At 49.9% G+C, this 11,309-nt stretch overlaps 1 protein-coding gene across 1 annotated transcript; it reads right to left on the bottom strand.

The window, feature by feature from the left end:
* Positions 1-9,361: 9,361 nt before the first annotated feature.
* TMEM121B (transmembrane protein 121B) lies at positions 9,362-10,903 on the bottom strand. The gene has a single exon (XM_066634669.1). The coding sequence runs from the start codon at positions 10,901-10,903 to the stop codon at positions 9,365-9,367; it is 1,539 nt and encodes a 512-aa protein (XP_066490766.1). The 3' UTR covers positions 9,362-9,364.
* Positions 10,904-11,309: the final 406 nt, after the last annotated feature.

The following is an 11,309-nucleotide window of genomic DNA, read 5'->3' as shown; positions in this document are numbered from 1 at the left end:
TGCCTGAAAAAGCTAAGCAGAATCAGCTTCAGTCTTGCCTTGGATAGGCAACAGGAAGCCACTGCCGGATTCTCCTACAGGAATAAGGAGGAGTGTGGAATGCAAAGGAATTAGGGGGCAAGAAATGATAACATCTTGAATCAATCTGAAGCATGATTTGCAGTGGCCTGTGGAAGCTTCAACAGTGCAGATGCTGTGCTGCCAGAATTATAATTGCACTATGAAGGGGAAACATCTGAGGAAATGAAGGATGCTGTGAGTTCTCTCATAGAATACTTGTAAAAACCCCATTTGAAAAAAAAAATTGAGGTTTATGGTCAGCCCCTAAACCACCTTGAATATTTAAGAAAGTGCATATATCAGTACTGTAATAAATGCCTGTAATGGCCCTTTTCTAAACATTTGCATTAAAGAAAAATGAATTTTCGATATCCAGTATACCATTAAGATTATACTTGTTCTGTTTTCTGCTTGTGTACAATATTTTGCCTTCCAATTAAAGTACTCTAGAATTTTACTTGTTCGGTCTCCTGAATAAGTGCTATAATGGGAGTACAGCATTTTACCCAAAAATATTTTTGTGACCTACTGAAGTTGAAATACCTGTGTTCAAATTCAGTTCATAAAAACACAAAAGGACCCTGTTGAACTGGGGACAAAGGCTCATCTTGTCCAGCATCCTATAGTCCACCCATTGCCTTACTGTTCAGTGAGCATGTCCTAGTGATTTCTAGAGTTCGGCTGAGTCTTCCATTTACTGGACAGAAACAGTAATGCCCTGCATAGGTCTAAATCTTTCTGTCATAGCAAGAATTATCTGGTCCTCTGACCTTCCTGGCCACAAACCTTTCCAGTACCTTTTCTCCTATTTATATTACTTGGCACATTCAGTGTGTGTGAGAACCTAAATAAGTGTGTGGATGAGGTGCAAATTCTACTCAGAAAAATTTGTTTCTGGTCTTTGAACCTGGGCTCCAATCCAGCCAAACGTAGCCTGTCTCGGCTCTAATATCAATGGCACTTAATTATTAACTTTTGCAGGATTGTATCCCTGAATTTTATATTTTCTATGCCGTATGTAAATCATGATTCTATGGCTGTTGTAATACTGCTTTTTACAACGTACAACATATATTATTGGTAGTAAAATAACTGCCGGGGTATAAATGAACATTACAATTGCAACACAGCAGTGGTAACACCTCAACAGTACTTAACAGCAACCAGAAGCTATTGGGTGCTTTATAGTTGCATTTTGGCAGGTTATAGTAATCTTGGGAACTTTTTGGACACACACCAGAGTGACTCAATATTAGCTTGACAAACCCATGAAAGGAAAAACAAGAACCTGACATTCTATTAAAGCAAAGATACTAGCTTTTAAAAACCTGTACAAGTCTTTTTCAAATGATGTGACTGCAGTTCCCAATCTTATCAGCACCATGACCCACCTCGCCCTCCATGGTGGATTGTGATGTTCCTGTTGGTGCTGGGGAGCTTTCTTCTGGGTTGTGCTGAGCTGGCAAACCAACCTACTGGCCTCTGTACGCCCCAGAATGGCCTGCATAAACCTCCAAAAGCCACTTCTGATTTTCTATGGTAAACCAGAGCTTTTGGAGCCCCGCAGAAACCAGTAGAGTGGGTCGCTGGCCCAGCATGATCCAGAAGACACCTCTGGAGTTGTTTGCTCCATCCCTGAGTAATCCTATTTGGACATGAGGGCGGGTTGGAGGGCCTAGCCCACCTTGCATGGGCTAGCAACCCACAGTTTGAGAGGTTTGTGTAACACATTTGTCTTTCTCACAAATAGTGATGTTTCCTATAAGTCTACATGTGTACAAATGTTATTTGACTGCCACGCCTGCAGCAAATACCTTTAGCAGCAGAATGTCAGAACTGCCAAAATGGTGAGACCTGCCCATGCCCATACCTTCACTTTGAATTCTCTGTTGCCCAAAATATGCAGGCATCTTGCAGCTCCATCCTTCCCACCATCACCATGCCCTCTCCAGCAACATCTTCACTTCACGCCACCATTTTAACAATGCAGACCAGTGACGAGTTCTGTGAAATTCTCAGCGAGCTCACTGCTGTGGGATATATTTTAGTTGTCAGTATGTTGCCTTCCTTGTTTTACTGTGGTTCTTCCCCCCCCCCCCATGGACTAATATGGCTGCTTGCCTTTTGGGGCATAAAGTTTGTTTTGTCTTGTCCTTGCTAAGGCTTCATCTGCTATATGCAGCAGGATAGGGTAGAGTAGGCCACATTGCTTATTACCCTAAGTGGAAGAATCCAGCGCTGAACTCTCCAAATAGAAAGCTGGCACTGTAAAGAGAGAATGTCTGTGCCAACCCTATGTAAGCTGTAATGGCGTGTTTGCAAAAGTGGGCTTAACCATCTGCAGTCTGAAATAGCACAGCTGATCCTGCCATGTCCACACAAAGCTGCTTCCTTCTGCTGTGTGTGGGGGAGGGGTGTGTGCATGCATGTCTCACCATAACTACACTGCATAGTTAATTACTGCACATCAAAAAAGTGACATTGCTTTTATTTTGTGTGTTTAAAAAAAGCTCTGTTAAACTCATGAGTATGCTAAATTTCCTTATGCTGTCCTCTCCTGACTCTAACATTTTCCTCTCCTTAGGCTAGTTGTTTCTAGAGTGGCTGTTCCTATAAATCAGGGGCTTGCCATAAAAAATGGGAACAGTCATAGTTTCCTTAAATAGCTAAATCCTGAGCCTGATCTTGCATTACCTCTCATAATGTAGTCAGAGGCTAATAACCACCCAGTAATGCTGATAGTAGGCATGGCGGGGGGGGGGGGGGTTGATGAAACACTTAACATAAGAACCTCTTACATGAATCCTGATGGCTACACGCCTGGCAGAGCAAACAAAGTAATGTATATTCTTTCCTCACCATCCCTAGCATCTGAACAGCAATGATAGTACCAACAACCATCTGTAGATTATCTTAATTCCAACTGGTGGTAGATTTAATAATAAATGTGTATGAATGAATCACAATAAATAATAAATAATGAGTATAGCCGCCTCGGGTCCCTTCGAGGAGAAAGGCAGAATATAAATAAAATAATCCTTTTTCTAGGATGCAGTTAGTATAGTACTTTACACCACAATGTACAGGGCCAGCCCCCGATCTCTTGATGTGGCATCATTGGCAACCCAATAATGTGCTAGCCTCTGCTTCTTTCACTCTCCAATGTTCTAGCTCAGGACCATCCAAACCCCGACCTGGGGGCTGGATCTGGGGTTCAGATGAACCCATTCACCCAGCAGGGGCAGATCCAAGGGGGGGGGTCCCATGGGTGTGTGGCCTCCCCCAACAGTAGCAGGAAGCAAAGTCAGGAGCCAGAGGAATGCCCACTGGGTGGGGCATCGGTGGCCGACAGAGCTGAGTTGGAATGGGAGCCCCGGTCTACCCAGCAGGTAGATCTGGGCTTCATGTCCAGGCGGGAGCCCAGGTCTACCCACCCAGCAAACCTCCTCAATTGGGGGACAGGCATGCTTTGGGAAGTCGCATCTGCCCAGATGTCCTGTTGCACAGCCTTCTGGGATGCCAGGCAGTGGACATGACTGCCCAGAGTGTCCTGGTCCCCCGATCGAGGAGGACACATGTGCGGCCCAGCAGAATGGCAATATGCGATCTGAATGGGGACTGCATTTCCATAGCACAGGGGTGGCAAGTTTTGCCACCACTGTTGTAGCTCAGCATTCCCCTCCACATTCCCTTTTCCTCTTGGCCCTATCTTCCTTTTTCAGTCCAGAGAGAGGGAGGAGGAACAGTGGAGGCAAATGGATGGACAGAGATGCTGCCTGAGACACCTGCTTCAGTTGGTCTCATGGATGGGCCAGCCCTGAATACATATGCCAATCTTCCATTGTAAATTCAGTGTTGATGCTTCGGAGTACTAACCCTTTTTTTAAAGAGATAATGGTCCTGTCTTAAGTATGCACAACTTCTTTGAGAAGCAGTAATTGCACTTACCTTCAGTTTGAAAGTGGGAGTGTGGGGCTAGATTCAGCCTCCTTCCCATCCTACAACTAACAAGCATGTCTACAGCTTTAGAATGCTCTGTATGCTGCCCTGACAGCTGGACTAGAGAGATTATCTGCATGTCCAGTTTCCCATCCAGCTAGGACTTGCATGTGTTTTCCATGGTATATGGTGGCTTCATCTGCTCATTGTGAAAGTATTGCAATGTGCCTATGACAAAGATCCCAAGTGACTGAATTTTGGATTGCATGGAATAAGAGCTTATAGTTCAACCCCATGAACCAGCAGGCTTCCTTGTATTTAATCAGTTGCATCACTGGGGTTTGCAGCACCCGGTGCAGGAGGCTGGCGTGACACCCCAATGATGGACCTCCTCCCATGCAGTGGGTGGGGCAACATGCTGGTCAGCGGACATGGTAGTGTACCATCGCCCTGCCTCACTGGTTTTTTGGCTATAACTTTTGATAGAATAGAGATTTCAATATGGTTTGTTTCATTACATTCTGCATGAAATTACACATCGATTGATATGACATGATGGTATTATTCAAAAATGCCAAGATTTAAAAACATTGGTAAGTAGTGGTGTCACCTCCTCTGTGTGTGTCACCTGGTGCGGCCTACACCCCCTGGAACCACTAGCAATGCCACTGTATATAATCCATATCAAACATTCAACTCTTTGCCTTTTCTCAGAGTTGCCAATGTAGTTGAGCAATTTCCATTACTAGGCAGTTCTGCTACTGAGCTATTTTTACAGTGTTTTTCTGTCCAAAAGACCAGTGACAGGTACCAAATCACAGTGTATTTAACACACAATTTTACACTTGATGGGTTGTATCCAAAATTGTATCCAAAGTTACATTGGCTCTTGGAGATCTACTCCCACTGGAACTCCACCAGAAATGTCAGGGCAAATCCCTACAACCGGGTTTAAAAATTAAACTTTTTTTTCAGTGTGCACAAGGTGAAGCACCTTCAAAATAGATAACTTTTTGGCAGGTGGCTCCTCCCAGTTGTTGTTTATTTCTTATCTCTAAAATGTGTGACACATGGTCGCTTTTTGTACATTCTAGAAGGAAAAAATTGATGATGGGAATATTATCTGTACTCCCATGTTTTCCAAAATGAAAGCCCTACCAACCAAGGTAAGCTCTCAGAAACAGATGCTTAATGTGTTAATTTGTGCTAGGAGTTTGGAAATGGAGTATGTTTCCTTAAGCAAGCTTCTTGCACTAGTCTTTCCATAAGAACTAGAGGCTGTCTTTGGATCCAACCCCAGAAACAGACCTGTCTAAATGCAAGTAATTTGAATGGCTTGTGCTTTTTCTTTTTGCTGCTGAGGTGAAGGGAACTTTATAGCAGACTTTTTTTTCTAGGAGGCAGCAGCAGCAAAGTATTTGTACACTTGTTTGTTCCCTCTGGTAGAAAACTAGCACACGCACACACACACCCAAAGCATGTCAGAGCACAGGGCCAAAGTCCACAGTACTTAATTTTTACAATCACAGTCACAGCACCAAGATTGTCCAGACAAACAGGAAGAAGAAGAAGAAGGGAAGGCTATTGGCCAGAATTTCACACAGTTATCCTCCCAAAGCTCTGCTCTGATACAAGAATAAAGCACTGGTGAGAATGTTAAAGCCCAGCTCTCCCCCTTCTGCCATGGACTAGCTTAAGGTCAGCAAGCAGGAAACCAAAACTGACTTCATGCAGCCTGAGCTGGCTTTCTAAGGGGTGAGTAGCCATTAAAAAATTCCATTCCATATGTAGGTCCAGAGAAAAAAGACAGGATGTAAAAGCCCTAGTACAGCAGTGCTTGAAAGCTAAGTTTTCTCTCCTACTCTGGCTCTTATACTATTCCTCCCCATCCCATGTTAATTTGACTGAGAAGAGGAATGTGCGTACAGTGTGAAGGAACACATCCCATCCAGCTACTATTTTGCTAGCCAACTACTGTTCAATCTTTCCTACTCTGTCAGGGCAGCTTGGAAAAAAAATATCTTGACACTATAGAAGAGTACAATGCCTGCTCATTTGATGTTTCTGAAACAAATGAACAAATGGAGCTACCTGTTTACTGAGTGAGATAGCTACACATCTGTTCTGTGTCTGTTCTGGCTGGCAATAGCTCTCTGGGTTTCAGGCAATGTGTTTCTTAAGCCCTGCTTCCTTTACTGAGGAGTTAATATGGGACTGTCGGCATGCAAGACAGGAATACTACTATGAAGCTATAGGCTGTTTTAAAAAAACAAAGTGGGTTTAGGAAAATTCTGCAGTCAGGGCTTCCATACTGGTTCAACTCCATTTGTGTACATGTATAAGAAAAAAACCTTTACAGAGTTAAAACTCATGGAGATGTAAAAGCAAGGGCAACTAAGGTTCAAGACAAGTCGTTCTCAAGTAGTAAACTTCTGCCTCTGCTTGCCACTCCTGGACTCACATGCACACAAAGGAGAACAGTTGCTGTATGGGAAAAGGAGTAGGGCTCCTGCCAAGATGCTCAAGCTGCTGTTTGAGATCTTTAGCCAGGTGATCTCTCTTTCTTTCTCTGCTAGTTTTCATTGCATGTCAAATTGGGTTTAGCACACAGCGTATACCAAACAGCACCACTAAATAAATATATAGGATCAAGGGAATGGGTCTGTTTCCTTCTTTTCACCTTCCTTGCTCTGGGCAGGGCATCCATGTGCCTGTAAACAATTCCTGCTGGTTCCATGTATCTAAGCAAGTGAAGGCTGAACTCTAAACAAAGCACCAATGTTTAAAACAAAAAACATGCAAGTCTATCCCCAAGAAAACCCAGAATCCCCCAGCACGCAAAGGTGGTTGTTAGACCCTGTTATCACCGGTGAATTAAATGTCACAGTCAGAAAAGGGGGTTAGGCCTGTCTCTGGAGAAAATCAGACACAGCTGTCCCATTTGCACAGTCAGCCTGTGATGTGCTCAGTTCAAGCATAGAGGTAGACATTTTCAACAAGGAAAAAAAAGATGGCTCCTTTCTTCTTAAAGATTGCAGGTACCACCCAGAAACTTCTCCTATGGAGAGGCTATTGTATCTCAACTGAATGAGAAAAAAAAATAGCCTGGTGGGTTTGATTCTTCTGGAAGGTTAACATCTTCTTTGAGGGGAAAGTCTCATCTTCCAAGGCCTGAACTGCTGAAGTCCAGCACAGTCACTTCCTGAATTTCTAACCAGGGGGAATAGTCCAGTATGGCACAGGTCAATATTCTGCAATGTCATGAGCAGAGATGTCCAAAGGGCTAAGTGAAGCCCACCAGCATCCATGCTAAAAATATTAGCTGGCCTACAAAGAAGCAGGTGTGGCTGAATCTCTTGAGATACTGTAAACTATGCCTGGGATTTAAAAAGAATCTGTGAAGAAACAAGGGCCTTCTGAAGAAGGCAGTTCCTGCTGATTTGTCTTTCCAAATGGTTTTGATCTTTTCTGTTGCACTTTCCTCAGAGTAGTTAGCTGAAGCAACATAGAAAAAGAAGCAACTGTTAAGCAAAATGGTGCCCTTGAGCTGCCCTTGGCTGTACAGCGTTGCACAGCTGCAGCACCCTGAGCAATAATGCTGAGGCACAAGTTTTTAAACAGCCAAGGCCTAGTTGCCACCAAGCTGGTAAACCTGTGTCTAGGCTGGACTGCTTGGAACTGCAGGTGGAAATGTGCCAGAATGCACCTTCAGGCAAACACGTTCTCTGTATATAGCAAAATTATGTTAGGGAGAAGGCCCGGACATCTAGGTTCCTATATAGAGGGAAATTCTGACCAGGGTTGTTGCTCACCTTTGCCTCCACCTGCAGTCTAAAGTGGTACACCCCACCCACAGTTTGCCAACAGAACTAAGCTCACCATAGCACCAGCAATATAGCTCCTCTTTTTTTCTGAAACGGGCGTTATGGCTGGCCTACCTGCCGCTGCATGGAAAGTAGCCCAAGGAAGCATATGGAGCTGCTGTTTCCAACAGTAGAACAGGTAAGTCATTGTTCTGGTGGGCATCTCCCAGCATTCCAGGTGGTGGCTGTCATCTCCCTCTGCGATCCCTATAGGCAGTGGTGTTAGGAGGCACCTCAGTAAGAAGGAGAGGTCAAAGAGGGAGAAATCAGACCAAGGCTGAAAAGTGGGAGGAGGCCTGTCTTTTTTCCTCCCTGTTCTGGACCAGCTCACAAAGACAATGGAAAAAGACAGTCTGGGAAGTGCAATTAGGCAGTTAAACAACTATCCTCCTTTTTGATTTCCATAATCCCATATCATGACAGGCAAGAAGGGAACTCTTGCAGTCACACATTCAGTGCTTGAGAAAGTGAACAATAGAATTGATTCCTGATATGGGATCAGGTGTGGAAGTCAGGGCTTTGGAATAATTTAAGAGCAGAAGGTTCAAGAAGCTGAAGACTGGAAAAAGTTACTGCTGCCATGACTGGAGTACAGCAAATGCTTTAGGGATGCCTGATGTGGTGAGTGGGGACTCACCTTGGACTAAGGTGAGTGGGGAGATAGCTATTCCTCTTAGGAAGAAACCCCTGGGAACCCTCCTACAAAAGGAGGAGGTGAATAATAGGGTATGCATGTGTGAGTGGGCACATAGGTAGGAAAGAGATTTAAGGCAAGGGTAGCACAGAGATTGTTAAGAAGAAACCACTTGACAATTAAGGTTACTAGGAACACCAACTGTGTGGGTACCTCTCCACACAGTCACTTGGGTAAAGTGGGCTGGCATGATCTGGGACAGTTCTAGCTATGCCAAGCTATGCCAGCATTTCATGGTTGGAAGCAGGTTAAGCCAGTGGGCACTGCTTCATACTTTTGCATTCCCAGTAGAAATGGCACCATTTGGATAAAGTATGAATTAGTGAGGTTTGAATTAGTAGTGGGGTTGTGACTAATGGGATAAATATGGGATCAATTAGTCATTGAACTAATGGTACAGAAAGAGAATGAGGAGGCTGCAGAATTGGTATAGATTGGACCTCACCAGCTGTGAAGGGTAGTGCCCAGGGACATGTGGTGAGTGGGGAGGTAAGTGAAGCAGAGCCTCTCCACTGGAGTCCTCTAGAAAACGCCACTGCTGTGTGAGGCGCGCAAGCACTCACAGCCCATGGGCTCTGCCTCACCTGACTCCCCACCCATTGCATGTCCCTTCAGCTAGCTAGGGGCTTGAGTCTGCGTGAAAAGCTGGGATCCTTAGAGAATTATAAATGGGCAAGAACCAAGATGGGGATCCAAAGCAAATTGGTATGGGAAAAACTGAGAAGATAAACAGAGAGCCTGGGGGCGTGGATGGGGCAAACCAGAAAGAAGGCCATGGTGTGGGTCTGGAGCCCCCTCCTCTTCACCCTCAGCTCTGTGTAGTGACTGCCAGTGTGTTGACGTAGCCATGTGGCCCCATGTCATTCTCGGAGATGCAGTGGCTGAGCTGGCCGGCCCCGGTGCCCACGGACGGGGTGGGAGCATTCTTGGCATGGCCCCGGTGGTGCCCTCGGGCGGAGTGGAGGAGACAGCAGGTCTCCATGGCCTCCAGGCCCCGGCAGGCCAGGAAGAAGAGGTTCTTGAGCATGAAGATGGAGAGGGGTTGCTGGTAGCGCACCAGCAGGAGGCAGCGCAAGGCCAGCAGGGGCGCGTCCAGCAGGCCGGCATGCAGCAGCCAGTGCAGGGCCAGACGGGCGGCGCCAGGGGGCTGCGGAGCGCTGAGCTCGTACAGCCAGAGCACAGGCGAGGCCAGGCACAGGAAGTAGACGGCGATGGGCAGGTAGCGCAGCGGCGGCGGCAACTGTGGCGAGGGCTGCTCGGGCTGCAGGAGCAGCAGCTCCAGGAGGGTGAAGCTGTCCAGCAGGTCCAGGCAGGTGGCCAGGAAGGCGGCGGCGGCGCGGTGCTGGGGCGGCGGCTGTGGTGGTAGCAGCAGCTGGCCGGAGCCGTCGCCACCCTCAGTGCCGATGGCCCGCAGGAGGCAGTAGAGCAGCGGGGCGGAGAGCGCCAGGGTGAGGCGGAAGCCGGTGGCGCCCAGGGGCAGGCGCAGCTCCACCAGCTCCAGGATGGAGGTGCCCAGGATGAGCGCGGCCTTGGGCGTGAAGGCGATGGCGTAGATGAGCCAGGCCAGGTGGGCGTAGGCGAAGTCTCCGCCCCGAGGGGCGCCCCCTCCCGCCTTGGCGGCGCAGGCGGCGGCGGCGCCCCTTCCCCCGTGCGGAGGGTGGCCCAGCAGGGGGTGCAGGGGGGGCGGCGGCGGGGGCGGCGGGAGGACTCCCCCCGGGGGGCGCTCGCGGCGCCGGGCGCGGCTGTTGCGGCAGAAGAAGATGCCCCAGCCGGCGGCCAGCACCAGGTCGGTGGCGATCCAGCTGCACCAGTAGAGGTCGGTGACGGCGATCAGGTAGAGGTCCAGCAGCGCGCCCTGGCCCAGCAGCAGCACCAGGGACAGCGCCTGGAAGCCCCGCCGCGCCCCGCCCGCGGACCCCGCGCCCGCCCCGGCCACGACCCCCGGCCCGGCCAGGGGCGCCCCGTACAGCTCGGCTGCGGTCATGCCGCAGCCCGCGGGGGAGGCGCCGCCGGAGCCCGGCGAGGGGCAGGCGGCGGCGGGGGTGGCCGGGGCGGGCTCCGGCTGGGCGGGCACCAGCGGCTTGGCTTCCTCCTCGTCGTCCTCCTCGCTGCTGCTGCTGCTGCTGCTGCTGCTGCGGGTGCGGGTGGAGGCCGAGCTGGACACGGAGCCCCGCCTGCCCCTGCGGGTGCCGCCGCTGGAGCTGCTGCCGGAGCTGCTGCCGGTGCCGCCCCCGCCGCCGCCCAGGAAAAGGGGCTGCAGGTCCGCGGCAGGGGGGGGCGGCGGAGGAGCCTGGAAGGAGCCCGAGGAGGAGGACACCGAGCGCTGGCTGGAGACCACCCGGTGCATGTCGGCCTCCCGCGCGCTCCCCGGGACGGCGGGACTCAGGCGGCGCCCCCCACGGGCGGCGAGCGGGCGAGCGAGTCCGGCTCCGGCCCCGGCCCCGGGAGTGCCGCGGCGCAGGCGAGGGAGGAGGGAGCGGTAGGCGGGGCGGGCGGGCGGAGCCGACACCCGGCCTGGATCTTCCCTTCCCGGTTGTCGGAGTGCGCGGAAGCCCGGAGCGGAGCCACCCGGGGCCGGCCAGTCGGCCAGCGCGCGCAGGGGTCCCGGAGCGGCGCTCTTCCGAGGGGGGTGGCAGCGCAGCGCCTGCGGGGCGACCCAACCAGCCTGCTGCTCGCCTTCTCCTGGAGGGAGGGAAGCAGCGTCTGCTGTCGAGCAGGAGGGCGGGCAGGGTGCTCTTCTCAGCCGGGGGGGG

Source organism: Tiliqua scincoides, chromosome 7 (genome assembly GCF_035046505.1).
Source record: "Tiliqua scincoides isolate rTilSci1 chromosome 7, rTilSci1.hap2, whole genome shotgun sequence".
Lineage (NCBI taxonomy): Eukaryota > Metazoa > Chordata > Lepidosauria > Squamata > Scincidae > Tiliqua > Tiliqua scincoides.
The sequence above is the reverse complement of the archived record's forward strand: the minus strand, read 5'-3'. Positions and strand labels throughout refer to the sequence as shown.

What these genes read in the sequence shown, in the direction of transcription:
- TMEM121B (XM_066634669.1), bottom strand. Translation starts at nt 10,903, where the DNA reads ATGCACCGGGTGGTCTCCAGCCAGCGCTCGGTGTCCTCCTCCTCGGGC.